Source organism: Anthonomus grandis, chromosome 11, assembly GCF_022605725.1.
Source record: "Anthonomus grandis grandis chromosome 11, icAntGran1.3, whole genome shotgun sequence".
Taxonomy (NCBI): domain Eukaryota; kingdom Metazoa; phylum Arthropoda; class Insecta; order Coleoptera; family Curculionidae; genus Anthonomus; species Anthonomus grandis.
The window spans coordinates 26,145,608-26,162,733 of record NC_065556.1 but is presented as its reverse complement, the minus strand read 5'-3'; the positions used below and the strand labels follow the sequence as shown (position 1 = coordinate 26,162,733).

At 32.0% G+C, this 17,126-nt stretch overlaps 1 protein-coding gene across 5 annotated transcripts in view; it reads left to right on the top strand.

The window, feature by feature from the left end:
• LOC126742538 (syntaxin-1A) overlaps window positions 1-17,126 on the top strand; it is a 101,717-nt gene that overhangs the window by 60,483 nt on the left and 24,108 nt on the right. For 3 of the 5 annotated variants that reach the window (XM_050449193.1, XM_050449194.1, XM_050449196.1), the window contains exon 8: window positions 1,591-1,701. In XM_050449193.1, the coding sequence (XP_050305150.1) occupies window positions 1,591-1,701 (111 nt within the window). Of the gene's footprint in view, window positions 1-1,590; window positions 1,702-2,167; window positions 2,279-9,496; window positions 15,419-17,126 lie in introns of those variants that run through there. The other 2 variants (XM_050449198.1, XM_050449197.1) reach the window with 2 other exon arrangements.

The following is a 17,126-nucleotide window of genomic DNA, read 5'->3' as shown; positions in this document are numbered from 1 at the left end:
GTTATACTTTTTTTACACGCCCTATAAAAAAATTAAGTTGATGATGGTTTCTGCGAAACGAAACGTCGTACGGATAATCTCTGAACGCTGATTTGCAGAGCCTAAAAAATAGCTTCATGAAAGTGTCTTTTATTTTTCCATATCTCTTTAAATAACGTCAGAATAAAATAAAAACGAAATCGGAAAATGTCGGTTTTTTAGGCATATCTCCGAAACTACTCGGAATCTTAAAATCTTCTAAAGGGCATATTGTTAGGCTTAAGAATGCGCAACTTTTTTTCTAATTTAACCATTTTCGTATCTTTTATTTTTCAAGATCCCCATGATAGACATTCTTATCTTGGACACACTATACTAAAGGGGTTCACATTTGTTAACACAGCTCACCCTGTATAATATCTAGCGACATGAATAATACCTTTATTTAATCCTAAAGGATTAGGCTTTCTAACAGTGTAAACAAAAAAAATTAAAAAAAATTTTTTGTAGTAGAAAAAAAATCATTTCTCAAAAAATTCACTTTTTTTTTTCGAAAAAAAAAATTTTACGTTTGAGCCCGTTTATCTCGGAAGCAGTTGCTTTTTGAAACAAATAGTTTTAACAAAAGAGATAGCTACTTTCACGTAGAAAAGCGCAGTTTTATCCGCATCATCATGAAGGTCACTGTTAAGGCCCCACAACTGTTTAAGTCCGCGAGGTACCGCGCTAAAAAGTTCAAAATTCATTTACAGAAAAATCCGTCTTCTAAAGGGTTTATCTTAAAAAGCGCCCTTTGGGAGCAGGTTTCCGTGGAGGTCAATGAGTTTCATAAAATTCGGCTCAGACAATTTTCCCTCACCGACCAAAGTGTGAAAATGACCTGTTTTCGCAAAAGAAGCAGTTTTTTGCCACGCCTAATAAATCTAGTGATTAAATACGACGAAAATAATGGCTTTATAGGCCTACAGAATCTGAAAAAATTGAAGTATTGGATAGGCCTACCCGATCACCTGATTTGAACCCTATAGAGAATTTTTAAATTTAAATAATAATAATAATAATAATAATAATAATAATCGTTTTTTTTTATTTACTCAACTCAATAATACATACAATACATACAAAGTTTTATTCGGAATAAAAAATTACACGAGTAAATAAAAAAATAAATAAATAATTAGAAAGTAGTTTTCTTTATTTATATTTTAAAATAGTGTTTCATTCCTACTCTTAAGTTTGGACGAATCCTAACGTTTTATAAAGAAATTCATTTAAGGGTTCATCATGAGTTTCCTATAAGAGGTTAACCTAGAATTTTTATCAAATAATGGCAAATAAAATTATTGGATCCGGCATTTAAAAATTGGCCACCCTGTTGTTCTCTCGGTCTGTCATTTGTCAATAAATTTCAAACGTTACAGAGAATTAACTGGCAGCCAAACTTTACAACCAGTTTAGGCAAAAAATTCTTCTGAGGTATAAACTGGTGATTAGATCGCTATTATATCTGCCAAAATGAACTGGGACACCCTTAGATTAACCTAAAACACTAACAACTTCCGTAACTAACCGCTCTATCTCTTATCCCACTCGCTCTTCTTCATCTAACAGGGCGAAATGATCGATCGTATCGAGTTCCACGTGGAACACGCCGTGGACTATGTCCAAACGGCCACTCAAGACACCAAAAAGGCCCTGAAATACCAGAGCAGGGCCCGGCGGGTGAGTCGTTACTTTATAACTTAGCCTTAGAACTGTGTATATTAGCTTTTTTAATTTTTGTTTTTTTTTCTTTCGTTTTCCCCCTTTTATCCTTTTACCCCCCATATATATATATATTTATTTTAATTATCTAATTGGTATTGCACCCTTTTAACATACTAATAAACATTTACGATAACTGTTCATACATAACGATTTATTAACTATTATTGTGTGCCCGTTGTCACTTACATATTATATTGATATCTGTTGTATTCGGTGTTGTTGTAAATACATTTTATTTATGATCTCACTGTGCCTCTCGCTCGCCTCTCTCTTTTTTTGTTTGTTGTTTTCTGTGTGTGTTTTGTGTGTGACTCTTTCGGTGGTGGTTGAACTATGCGCCCTCCTTGTCTCCTCCCTACGCCCCTTCCGATTCCCGTTCTTTTCCCATCTACCACCCTCCCCCCCTCGTCCTCCGACGCAGGGTGAACTGGTGGATCGGATCGAGTTCCACGTGGAAACGACGCAGAACCACGTGGCCGGCGGGCAGGAGGAGCTGAAGAAGGCGCGCCAGTACCAGACCAAGGCCAGGAAGGTAAGAGGGTGCCATTTTAGGGTTGCTGGATACCTACCATATAATTCTATTAAAATGTAAAAAAAATTGTTCCGAAATTATCTATGAATATTTTGTGGAGAGCGTGGTTTCCTTAGCAAGATGCTTTTTGTTTCATAAGAATATCTTCAATAGTTTTTCAGAAATTTGAATTTGAAAATTAAGCGTTTTTTTTTTTTGACTGTATACACAAGAAGTCTGATATTTGGGAAATTATAGCCTGAATTGGTTTGGGTCTTAAAAAATATTTTGAAAGCATCCTTTTCTCAATAACATGCTTTTTGTTTCACAAAAATATTCCCACTAGTATTCCAGATATTCAGTTTTAAAGTGATGGCTGACGTTGAAAATTAAAAATTTTTCTTGGTTATCACCATAGGAAAAATTTAATATTTTGGAAAATATTGCCTGGATTAATTTAGATCCTTAATGACACTTGGAGAACATACTATTCTCAAATACGTACTTCTTGTTTCACAAGAATATTTCCAGTAATTTTCCAGATATTCGGCTTTAAAATGACTGCTTACCTTGAAAAATTAATAATTTTTCTTGGTCATCATCACAGAAAAAATCTGATATTTTGGAAATTAGTGCTTCGACTGGTTTGGACCTTAAATAACATTTGGACAGTGTACTTTTGTCAATCACACGCTTTCAGTTTCACCAAAATATTCCGAATAGTTGTCCAGATATTTGACTTCAAAGTGACTGCTCACCTTGAAAATTGATTTTAATTTTATGGTCATCATCACCCAATAAATAAGTCTGATATTTTGAAAATTATTGCTTGGATTGATTTGGACCCTAAATTAAGACTTGACTTTAAGATGTGTTATTTTAGTAATGATTGCTTAAACTACTTTGAACCTTGAATATCATTTGATGTACACCCTTTCCTTAATAAGGTGCATTTTGTTTTACTTAAATATCCCTGTTAGTTTTCCTGATATTTGACTTTAAATTGATCTGTCACCATTCATACTTTTCTCAATAACATGCTTTTTGTTTCACGAAAATATCACCACTAATTTTCCAGATATTCGGGCTTGAATTGACTGCTTACCTTGAAAATTCATAATTTTTTCTTGGTCATTACCACAGAAAAAATCTGATATTTTGGAAATTAGTGCTTGGACGAGTTTGGACCCCAAATAACAATTAAAGAACGTACATTTGTTAATTAGATGCTTCTAATTACAAGAGAATATTTCCAGCAGTTTCCCAGATACTCCACTTTAAACTCACTGCTCACCATCAAAATTAATTATTTGTTTTTGGTCACCATGACACAAAAATATATTGCATATTTCGGAAATGATCGGTTTGAGTGAGTCCCTGAAGATCTACTGTTTTAAGACTTAATGCTCATAATACTCTTAATCCTCTTATAGCCAAGGATGACTGAAGTATTTGAGAGAGAAATCAGAGGCAATTTAAATGCCTTAATTAGTCTTCTGAGTACTCTCAAATCTCTTTCATGCAATTACAGTGAGTTATAAACTTACTGCTTTAAGACTTTAGAGAGCAACCTGACGCAGTTGGAAAGCCTGGAAGTCTTTTTAATACTCTAAATCCTTTTCCAGGCAATTGAAGGTGTGGTTAGTGAGCCAAGAACTCACTGTTTTGAATTTCAGGCAAGTAGAATCTCTGGTCTTTCATTACTGTCACACTTCGGTTGGTTTTTACATATTTTAATAATAATTAATCATTTGAGCGGCTCATTCTACTCATTTAAGGGATGTCGAATGCCTGGACTAGTCTTCTTAATACTATTCCAGGCAATTGTAGATGAATTGAGTGGGTCAAAGAACTAGTGTTTTGAGACTTTATAGAGTTATCTGACGTACTTTGATGAGCGTAGTTTTTGCAATAGCGTGTTTTTTACTTCACAAGAATATTCCCAGGAGTTTTCCAAAAATTCGGGTTTAAAGTGACTGCTTGCCTTGAAAATTAATGATTTTTCTTGGACATTCATCACCATAGACACAAGTCTGATATTATGGAATTTATTGTGCGGACAGATTTGGACCTCTTGAGCTTTAAAGTGACTCCTCGTCTTGAAAATTCATATTTTTTTCTTATTCGGTTTAGACCCTAAATGTCATTTGGTGAGCATGCTTTTCTTAATACGATGCGTTCAGTTTCACGAGAACATTTCCTTATTTGACTTTAAACTTTAAGCATTTTTTTTTGGAGCTGTCTACACAAATAGTCATATATTTTGGAAATGATTGCTCGACTTACTCTCGACCTTAAATGGCCATTGGAGAGTTTGAACCTCTCACTAAAAACGTACGTCCAATTTCATGAATATTCCCAATAGTTTTTCTTATTTTCGATCTCAAATTCACGTTAAAAAAATTGGTGCATAATTTAACTGGATACGATTGACATTTATTTATTCCATACTATCTACACTGAAAGTTTCGTCCTTTTAGGTCACGTCAATCAAGTTATTTAAAAAAATTGGTGCATAATTTAATTGGATACGATTGATATTTATTTATTTATTAATAAAAAAGTACTATAGTTAGAACGTTGAAATTTTATGGAAGTATAGCCAAAGATTCTGTCTATTTACCCTGAAAGTTTGATCCTTTTGGCGCTCATCAATCAAAAGATATTTGGACTTAAACATCGAGCTGACGCATAATTTAATTGAACTCCTTGTTGTCATTTATTTATTTTTTTAATAAATAACTAATTAAGTTAAAAAGGTGAATTTTTTTGGAGGAATTGCCGAAGGTTCCAACTATCAACCCTGAAAGTTTCGTCCTTTTAGGACTCGTGAATCAAGTTATTTAAAAAAATTGGTGCATAATTTAATTGGTTACGATCGACGTTTATTTATTTTTGAATAAAAAAGTACTATAGTTAGAAATTCGAAATTTTATGCAAGTATAGCCAAAGATTCTGTCTTTACCCTGAAAGTTTCATCCTTCTAGCAGTCATCAATCAAAAGATATTTGGACTTAAACATTGAGTTGACGCATAATTTAATTGAACTCCTTGTTGTCATTTATTTATTTTTTTAATAAATATCTAATTTAGTTAGAAAGTTGAAATTTTTTGGAGGAATTGCCGAAGGTTCCAACTAACCCTGAAAGTTTCGTCCTTTTAGGTCACGTCAATCAAGTTATTTAAAAAAATTGGTGCATAATTTAATTGGATACGATTGACATTTATTTATTTTTGAATAGGAAAATACTATAGTTAGAAAGTTAAAATTTTTTGGAGGAATTGCAGAAGCTTCCAACTATCAATTCTAAAGGTTTCGTCCTTTCAGGTCTCGTCAATCAAGTTATTTGAAAAAATTGGTGCATAATTTACTTGGTTACGATTGACGTTTATTTATTTTTGAATAGGAAAATACTATAGTTAGAAAGTTGAAATTTTATGCAAGAATTGCCGAAGGTTCCAACTATCCACCCTGAAAGTTTCGTCCTTTTAGGTCACGTCAATCAAGTTATTTAAAAAAATTGGTGCATAATTTAATTGGTTACGATTGACGTTTATTTATTTTTGAATAAAAAAGTACTATAGTTAGAAATTTGAAATTTTATGTAAGAATTGCCAAAGATTCTGTCTATTTATCCTGAAAGTTTCATCCTTTTAGCACTTATCAATCAAAAGATATTTGAACTTAAACATTGAGTTGACGCATAATTAAATAGAATTCCTTGTTGTCATTTATTTATTTTTTTAAATAAATAACTAATTTAGTTAAAAAGTTGAAATTTTTTGGAGGAATTGCCGAAGGTTCCATCTATCAACCCTAAAAGTTTCGTCCTTTTAGGACTCGTCAATCCAATTATTTTAAAAAATTGGTGCATAATTTAATTGGATACGATTGACATTTATTTATTTTGGAATAGGAAAATACTATAGTTAGAAAGTTGAAATTTTTTGGAAGAATTGCCCAAGGTTCCAACTATCAACCCTAAAAGTTTCGTCCTTTTAGGACTCGTCAATCAAATTATTTTAAAAAATTGGTGCATAATTTAATTGGATATGATTGACTTTTATTTATTTTTCAACAAGAAAATACTATAGTTGAATAAGAAAGTACTATAGTTTGAAAATTGAAATTTTATGCAAGGATTGCCAAAGGTTCTGTCTATCTACCCTGAAAGTTTCGTCCTTTTAGGTATCGTCAATCAAGTTATTTAAAAAAAATTGGTGCATAATTTAATTGGATACGATTGACGTTTATTTATTTTTGAATAGGAAAATACTATAGTTAAAAAGTTGACATTTTTTGGAAGAATTGCCGAAGGCTCTAACTATCCACCCTGAAAGTTTCGTCCTTATAGCACTCATCAATCAAAAGATATTTGGACTTAAACATTGAGTTGACGCATAATTTAATTGAACTCCTTGTTGTCATTTATTTACTTTTTTAATAAATAACTAATTTAGTTAGAAAGTTGAATTTTTTTGGAGGAATTGCCCAAGGTTCCAACTATCAACCCTAAAAGTTTCGTCCTTCTTGGACTCGTCAATCAAATTATTTAAAAAAATTGGTGCATAATTTAATTGGATACGATTGACATTTATTTATTTTGGAATAGGAAAATACTATAGTTAGAAAGTTGAAATTTTTTGGAAGAATTGCCCAAGGTTCCAACTATCAACCCTAAAAGTTTCGTCCTTTTAGGACTCGTCAATCAAATTATTTAAAAAAATTGGTGCATAATTTAATTGGATAGGATTGACATTTATTTATTTGTTAATAGGAAAATACTATAGTTAGAAAGTTGAAATTTTTTGGAGGAATTGCCCAAGGTTCCGACTATCAACCCTGAAAGTTTCGTCCGTTTAGGTCACGTCAATCAAGTTATTTAAAAAAATTGGTGCATAATTTAATTTGATACGATTGACTTTTATTTATTTTTCAACAAGAAAATACTATAGTTGAATAAGAAAGTACTATAGTTTGAAAGTTGAAATTTTATGCAAGGATTGCCAAAGGTTCTGTCTATCTACCCTGAAAGTTTCGTCCTTTTAGGTATCGTCAATCAAGTTATTTAAAAAAAATTGGTGCATAATTTAATTGGATACGATTGACGTTTATTTATTTTTGAATAGGAAAATACTATAGTTAAAAAGTTGACATTTTTTGGAAGAATTGCCGAAGGCTCTAACTATCCACCCTGAAAGTTTCATCCTTTTAGCAGTCATCAATCAAAAGATATTTGGACTTAAACTTTGAGTTGACGCATAATTTAATTGAACTCCTTGTTGTCATTTATTTATTTTTTTAATAAATAACTAATTAAGTTAAAAAGTTGAATTTTTTTGGAGGAATTGCCCAAGGTTCCGACTATCAACCCTGAAAGTTTCGTCCTTTTAGGACTCGTGAATCAAGTTATTTAAAAAAATTGGTGCATAATTTAATTGGTTACGATCGACGTTTATTTATTTTTGAATAAAAAAATACTATAGTTAGAAAGTTGAAATTTTATGCAAGTATAGCCAAAGATTCTGTCTATCTATCCTGAGAGTTTCATCCTTTTAGCAGTCATTAATCAAAAGATATTTGGACTTAAACATTGAGCTGACGCATAATTTAATTGAACTCCTTGTTGTCATTTATTTATTTCTTTAATAAATAACTAATTTAGTTAGAAAGTTGAAATTTTTTGGAGAAATTGCCGAAGGTTCCAACTATCAACCCTAAAAGTTTCGTCCTTTTAGGTCACGTCAATGAAGTTATTTAAAAAAATTGGTGCATAATTTAATTGGACACGATTGACATTTATTTATTTTTGAATAGGAAAATACTATAGTTAGAAAGTTGAAATTTTTTGGAAGAATTGCCAAAGGTTCTGTCTGTCTATCCTGAAAGTCACATCGTTTAAAAAAAAACCTCCCACAAACCCTGAATAACCACTAAAACCGAAACACACAAATAAGACGTTCGACATACGAGATTTTTAGATGCGGGATGATTTTTATGAGCGATAAATCCCGATAGATCCAGCAACCCTACTAGTCCTATCCTTTATCTCTCGCTGAAAAAATACTATTCCCGTCTCATTTCTTCACGTCCCACGTATAATATTGGGCGGGTCGTTTCCTGTTTTTTTTTATATTTCAAAAGTCAAATTTACTTTAGGGATCACGATCGTTCCTGTATGTCTTGGAATATCGGGTTAAATGAGGAACAAATTTTAGGTTAGAATACTTAGAGGTTTTTTCGCCTTTTTAAGGGATTTTGTCACACTATAAGCATGTTCTCACAAGGTGATTATAAGTAATTTATAAAATTAATTAAACAGGAAACGATCTGGTTCATCGCATTGTAGCTTAAAGCCATCACCTTTTAGTTTTTTTTTTGTTGTGTGGAAAACTCACCAAATGGATAGTTTTTGTGTAACTCTGTTCAGGTTAGAGATGTTTGTAGCATTTGGTGAAGTTTCCCATAAGAATGTTGCAAATTGTGTTAAAGTATACAGGGTGAGTGATCCAATAAATGTGTTTGATATTCAAAAAAAAAAACGATTTTGACATATTTTGGTACATCAAGATATGTGCAAGTAAATTATACAAAATTAAGCATTTTTCTTAAATAAGTTACTGATATTTTGGTAATTAGTGCTTAAATCGGTTTGGACCTTAAATAACATTTGTGCAGCATGATTTTCTAAATAAATTGCCTATGGTTTCATGCGAATATTTCCCGTAGTTACAGTAATATTAAGTTTCCAGATTTTTTAGCTTGCACTAATTTCTCACCTTTGAAACTGAAAATAAAAAGTTTTTCTTGGATGCAATTAAATAAAAAATTCTATTGGAATGTTTCCAGTAGTAGTCCAGATTTTTGACCTATAATACCTTAAGGATTATGCCACTTCTTTTGGCTATTTTAACAATCAAAGCATAGCCAGTCAAGCATTTAACAAAAAAAAAAGCAAAATGTGTGTTTTTTGGATTGAAATCTTAAAAGTCGCTCGTGCACTTTTATCACTCACTATGTATCTAAACTTTAAAAACAAAATGTCAGCATTCACTTTTTTTTTGTCTTGTTTTGTAAGTTGCTTGGAATCGGTTGATATACTTGAGACCTCAAAAAAAGCACCTCAAGTACCTCAATCCTCCGAAGTACACTGCCCGGTTGTTGTGTTTTTATTATTTTCCATTTTACTTACATCCCCGCATCCGTCCGCATTTTTTTTATCGATTTTTATTTTTCAGAAAATGATCTTCATTATCATTTGCGTAATAATACTTCTCATAGTACTTATTGCCATATTGGCGTCGGTACTGTCTTAGGACCCCTAAGGACCTTTTTCGCAATATATTTGTAAAATAGACAAATAATAAATACGTTCGTTTCTAGTAGTGTTATGTAATGCAGTGGCACCGAAAACGGGGTTTCATAATGTTGGTCTTTTTTTGGGGGAATAAACCTGTTAGTTGCCATTGCAGTTTTTATATATCATACTATAAATAAAATGGCTTAAAGTTGAGGCTGGAAATTAATTAATTATTTGGTTAATGTACTAGTAATAAAGCCATTTTATTGCAATTTGTAAATATTCCTGTTTATTATTTATTATTATTATTATTTTACTAGTGTAAATCTACTTGAAACTTCTTGTTTATTGTATATTTGTTTAAATAGTGTTAAAAAAGTTATTCAAAATTCTTCCACAAGTATAGGCAAGCTGTATTGTTTAATTAATGCCAATAGTTCGTAGTACTACTATACTTGATTTTTCGGTTATTTTCGGAAAGATGTTTGAACAATTCTTAGGTCCAATTGTTTGTTTTTTAAAACGTTTTTAAGCAATAATAAATAAATTAAATGTTCGACAAGGAGAGCTGAAGGAAAAATCAGGTTGTCCTTGTCGCACGTTAAAAAAGAAACGTAAAGTGGACCAAACACTCTAGAAAAGCTTTACGTACAGTTTTATGTTAAACTGCCAGTATGAGTGACTTTTGAGGTTATAATATTTAATTTGCGTTAATTAAATGCTTCTATTAAACAAACAAAGGAAATTATTCATTTGTTATTATAAACTAATAATAGGAAATAGCAAAAATACGTAATATTTAAAGTTGGCGTTAAGTCTATGGAGGTTTATGTACGAAGAAATTATTAAATTGTTGATAAATTTATTTAAAAAAAAATGAAGGGAAAATTTTTACAATTTTTGGAAATTTGCCTTTAATTCGAACGTAAGGGCAATAGTCCAACTTCAAGGTAGTCCAGGAAATTATTAAAAAAGGGGATTTTTCTAGGTTCTCTTTTTTTTCAACGTTGTCAAACCCTCCCTAATTAATTTAAATGTAACCAAGTTAATAGTGGAATAAAATACTGTATTTTCCCAATTTTGTGGCCTAAATAACATACTTTTTACCACATATTCGCAATTTAGGCCCCTTTAATAAGCAATTAATAAAGTTCTTAGGTTCCACTACTTCTGCTATGATATGCTTGCTAATTAAATAGATTTCCAAAAGTCTAAGAAAGCTGCTTTTTTCACATCATATGGCAACAAAGAAGGTTTATAGGCAGCATTCTGAACCGCATTATTGGCAAACTGACCCAAGTTGTCTACCTTAATTCAAATTTGCTAATTTTTGTGAGTCAAACTAACTCAACTAATTTAATCAAAATCTAAAAATCTAAGAAAGCCCAGGAGAGAATGTTTATAGACAGCATTCTGAACTGCATTATTTGCAAACTGACGCAAATTGTGTCGTGTTGATTACATTAACTAGAATTTGCAATTTTTTTCGCTGTTTCCAGTTCGTATCGGGAGATTCCGCGAGAAAGTTTATATACAGCATTTAGAACCACCGTAGCCAAACTGCAGTAGGAAATTTAATAAAGAAAAACTAAAGTCTAAGAAAGCACAGGAAAAAATGTTTACAGACAGCATTTTGAACCGCATTCTTTGCAAACTGATGCAAGTTGTGTCGTGTCAACATTGACTAAAATTTTTAATTTTCTCTTATTCGCTATTCCCAGTTTGTATAAGAAATAATCCTCGCAATAGTTTCTATACAGCATTTAGCACTACACTTCAAGCTGTAATAAACATTCAAAAGCCCAGGAAAACGTCCAGGGACGAATATTTATAGACAGCATTTTGAACCGCATTTTTTGTAATCTGACGCAAGTTGTGTCAACATTGACTAAAATTTGCAATTTTTTTTGACTCCCCAAAAAAGTTTATCTACAGCATCTAGAACCGCACTGTAGCAAATCAAACTGCGTTCTGCAAGTAATTTAATCAAAATCTAAAAATCTAAGAAAGCCCAGGAGAGAATGTTTATAGACAGCATTCTGAACTGCATTATTTACAAACTGACGCAAATTGTGTCGTGTTGATTACATTAACTGGAATTTGCAATTTTTTCCGCTGTTTCCAGTTCGTATCGGGAGATTCCGCGAGAAAGTTTATATACAGCATTTAGAACCGCCGTGGCCAAACTGCAGTAGGTAATTTAATAAAAAAAAAATTAAAGTCTAACAAAGCACAGGAAAAAATGTTTACAGACAACATTTTGAACCGCATTATTTGCAAACTGACGCAAGTTGTGTCGTGTTGATCAACATTGACTAACATTTTTAATTTTCTCTGATTCGTTATTCCCAGTTTATTTTAGAAATATTTCTCGCGAAAGTTTCTATACAGCATTTAGAACTACACTGTAGGCAAGCTGTAATAAACATTCAAAAGCCCAGGAAAACGTCCAGAGACGGATATTTATAGACAGCATTTTGAACCGCAATCTTTGTAAACTGACGCAAGTTGTGTCTTGTTGGTCAACATTCACTAAAATTTGCAAATTTTTTTGACTCCCCGAAAAAGTTTATCTACAGCATCTAGAACCGCACTGTGGCCAAACTGCGTTCTGAAGGTAATTTAATCAAAATCTAAAGGTCTACGAAAGTCCAGGAGAGAATTTTTATAGACAGCATTCTGAACTGCATCATTTGCAAACTGACGCAAATTGTAAGGTGTTGATTACATTAACTAGAATTTGCAATTTCTTTCGCTGTTTTCAGTCCGTATCGGGAGATTCCGCGAGAAAGTTTATAGACAGCATTTAAAACCGCCGTGGCCAAACTGCAGTAGGTAATTTAATGAAAAAAATGAAAGTCTAAGAAAGCACAGGAAAAAATGTTTACAGACAGCATTTTGAACCGCATTCTTTGTAAACTGACGCAAGTTGTGTCTTGTTGGTCAACATTGACTATAATTTGCAAATTTTTTTTGACCCCGAAAAGTTTATATATAGCATCTAGAACAGCACTGTAGCCAAACTGCGTTCCGAAGGTAATTTAATCAAAATCTAAAGTTCTACGAAAGTCCAGGAGAGAATTTTTATAGACAGCATTCTGAACTGCATTATTTGCAAACTGACGCAAATTGTGTCGTGTTGATTACATTGACTAGAATTTGCAATTTTTTTCGCTATTCCCAGTTCGTATCGGGAGATTCCGCGAGAAAGCTTATATACAACATTTAAAACTGCCGTGGCCAAACTGCAGTAGGTAATTTAATGAAAAAAATGAAAGTCTAAGAAAGCACAGGAAAAAATGTTTACAAGACAGCATTTTGAACCGCATTATTTGCAAACTGACGCAAGTTGTGTCGTGTTGGTCAACATTGACTAACATTTTTAATTTTCTCTTATTCGCTATTCCCAGTTTGTTTTAGAAATATTTCTCGCGAAAGTTTCTACACAGCATTTAGAACTACACTGTAGGCAAACTGCATTCTGTAGGTAAAGTAATAAAAATTCAAAAGCCCAGGAAAACGTCCAGGAACTAATATTTATAGCCAGCATTTTGAACCGCATTCTTTACAAACTGACGCAAGTTGTGTCTTGTTGGTCAACATTGACTAAAATTTGCAAATTTTGTCTTATTCGTTAATCCCTGTTCGTTTCGGGAAGATTCCCCGTGAAAGTTTATATACAGCATATAGAACCGCACTGATGCCATTGTCGCATGGTTGGAAAATTGCGATGCAATTTAATACAAATAGAAAAATCTAAGAAATTCACTATTTCATCATTTGGCAACATTAGACAGACAGAGCATTTTGAACTGTGGTGTTGCCATTATTGTTCGTTTGTAATTTTTTGTTATTGGGTTTCCTGTAATATTTTTTTCATTGCATTTTATCTACACATTCTTATTTGCTGTTTCTTTGTAAATGAATGAGTAATTCATTGGAACCCTTATGGGATCCACTACTTCTAGGAACGTACGGCAACACCGCGGCTTCTCAAAGTGACTAGTTTGCGCGACCACCCAAGAAAGTTTGTATACAGCATTTCGAACCGCTCCGTTGCCATTATTGAGTACGTAATTTTTTATATTGTTAATTTTTGTGAAAAAACGCGATTTTCAACTAATCCTAACGTAACGTTGTGTAAGGAAAAACATTGCAATCCGACAACAGCGCTTGCTGCAAGATTCTTTGTCGAACGGATTCGTGGCTAATCGTGCAAGCGTTGTTGCCATATGTTACCAAAATTAGTGGAGCTCCTCCAATTTTAAGAAATCATTTCATTTTAGGTTATTTTCGCGATTTTAATAAGGTTTGAGGTGAGGAGTGAAAATTCTTATTAATAACTAAACTAGAATTTAAAAACCACTTATATGGCAACAATGCAAGCCACGACAAATGACGAGTCCCTCCGACTCTCGGGAAAGCATTATAGACAGCATGTCGAAACGCAGCGTTGCTATTTATTCCAGAGATTTAGTTTTATATTCGTGTCGTGTCGATGCATTCGTGTTAGATCGTAAAAGCGTTGTTGCCATATGTTATCAAAAATAATGGAGCTCCTGGAATAATAAAATAATTTTCAAAAATTAGTTGATTTTAATCAATTAATTACTTTTTCAAGGTTTTGGGCATTTATCTCTGTTTAAGGGAAAATTTCTCGGTACAGCACAAAATTCTTATTAATAAGAAAGAAGAAAATTAACAACTAAAAGAAAGAAGAAAAATTAATGACGATTCCCTCCGATTTTCAAAAAGTATTATAGACAGCACATCGAACCGCAGCGTTGCTATTTATTTCAGACGTTTCGAATGCCGGATTCTTCTTCAAAAGTGTTTCTAGATCGGGTGCCTTCGTGCTAAAAAGCGTTGTTGCCATATGTTACCAAAAATAGTGGAGCTCCTGTAATAACAAAATAATCTTCAAAAACTACTTGACTTTAATCAATTCCATGCTTTTCCAAAAATTTCTTTTCAAAAATTTTCTAGTAAGTAATTAGGAGGTACATGTGGCAAGACTACCAACCACAACAAGTGTAAGAGATCCGTGGCTGGTATTGAAAAGCGTTGTTGCCATATGTTACCAAAAGTAGTGGAGCTCCTGGAATTATTCGAGTTTTGACAACGTATGAGGACAATTTCGTGAAAAAATTGGCTTGAATGCAAATAGGCTGATTTCCAAAAAAAAAATGTTTTTAATTTTTGGCATTTTCTACTAAAAAAAAAAAATAAAACATGTCCACTTAACTTATGTCTTAACTTATTACGTATTGTACGCCTCATTAAGTTAAACTGTGATTTCTTAAAGGTTAAAGATAGGACGTGTGATTTCACCACTGTTTGCAAAAGAATCTTTTTGCAATACTCATATTTATTAGCGTACTACGATAGTTTAGCTTTAAGGTTAAATTACTTATAACGTAATATAAATTTAGCTTGGATTTTTAAGCCAGTAGTATTACCTGTATCGCATTTTCCCAATTAATAAAATACCGAGCTTTTCTTTTTGGAAAAATGCGATATTTTAAGTGAAAAAATGTGATCATTTTGAGCAGTCAATTTAGTGATTATTTTTAGAATAAGTGATGAGCCTAAAAGTGTAGCAGGAAATGGTGGACAATAGCAGGAACTACTGAGTTAAAAATTGCATTAATTATTGTATTATTATTATTATCATTAATGTTATTCCTTTCAGGTGCATTTAATTGCCAAAGTTTTTTAATTATTATTATTAATATGTCTTCAAATTTGTCACGTTTTTGTTAATATTCCTCGCCCCCCTCCCCCTTCCCGCCGTCTATTATTTGCACATATTTATAGAATATATTATTTATTAATTATTAAAATTTTTTTTGCAAGTTTAGTAGCTTTTGTTTTTTGCCCCTTTTTCACTATGAAATCCCTTAGGTTAGTTTAGTAAGAATTTTCTTTTCGGTATTTCATTGAATTCTGGATCATGAAAAGGGCAATTATTTTAGTGCGGAAAGTTCTATTGAAAAAATCATTTTTTTTTTCAAGAAAAATCAACAAAAAATTAAATTCCTAGAAACAAAATGCTCTTATCTCTGAAACCAAGAAAGTTAGAGATTTGAAAATTGAAACACAGGTTCTTTTCATAAAATCATTGGACACCTATTTCAGCGTTTTTTCCAAAAAAAAAATTAAAATGTGGAAATTAATCTTGAAAATTAAAGGAAATATTTATAGAGTTCCAAATAACAAAATGCTCATATCTCTAAAACCAAGAAAGTTAGAGATTTGAAAATTGGAGCACAGCTTCTTCTCGTAAAATCATTGGACACCTATTTCAGCGTTTTTTTCAAAAAAAAATTTAAATGTAGAAATTAACCTTGAAAATTCAAGGAAATTTTATTGAGTTCCAAGTGACAAAATGCTCATATCTCTGAAACCAAGAAAGTTAGAGATTTGAAAATTGGAGCATAGCTTCTTCTCAAGAAATCATTGGACCCCTATTTCAGCGTTTTTTCCAAAAAATTAACCTTGAAAATTCAAGGAAAAAATTATTGAGTTCCAAGTGACAAGATGCTCATATCTCTGAAACCAAGAAAGTTAGAGATTTGAAAACTGGAGCACAGCTTCTTCTCAAAAATCATTGGACACCTATTTCAGCGTTTTTTCCAAATAAAAAATTAAAATGTGAAAATTAACCTTGAAAATTCATGGAAATATAATTAGATTCCAAGTAACAAAATGCTCATATCTCTAAAACCAAGAAAGTTAGAGATTTGAAAATTGGAATACAGCTTCTTCTCATGAAATCATTGGATACCTATTTCAGCGTTTTTTCCAAAGAAAAAAATAAAAACGTGGAAATTAACCTTGAAAATTCAAGGAAAAATTTATTGAATTTCAAGTGACAAAATGCTCAAATCTCTGAAACCAAGAAAGTTACAGATTTGAAAATTGGAGCACAGCTTCTTCTCATAAAATCATTGGACACCCATTTCAGGGTTTTTTCCAAAGAAAAAAATTAAAATGTGAAAATTAACCTTGAGAATTTAAGGGAATTTTATTGAGTTCCAAGTGACAAAATGCTCATATCTCTGAAACCAAAAAAGTTAGAGAATTGAGAATTGGAGCACAGCTTCTTCTCATAAAATCATTGGACACCTGGTTCAGCGTTTTTTCCAAATAAAAAATTAAAATGTGAAAATTAACCTTGATAATTCAAGGGAATTTTATTGAGTTCCAAGTGACAAGATGCTCATATCTCTGAAACCAAGAAAGTTAGAGATTTGAAAATTGAAGCACAGCTTCTTCTCATGAAATCATTGGATATGTATTTCAGCGTTTTTTCCAAAGAAAAAAATAAAACGTGGAAATTAACCTTGAAAATTCAAGGAAAAATTTATTGAATTTTAAGTGACAAAATGCTGAAATCTCTGAAACCAAGAAAGTTAGAGATTTGAAAATTGGAGCACAGCTTCTTCTCATAAAATCATTGGATACCTATTTCAGCGTTTTTTCCAAAAAAAAAATAAAATGTGGAAATAAACCTTGAAAATTCAAGGAAAAATTTATTGAGTTTCAAGTGACAAAATGCTCATATC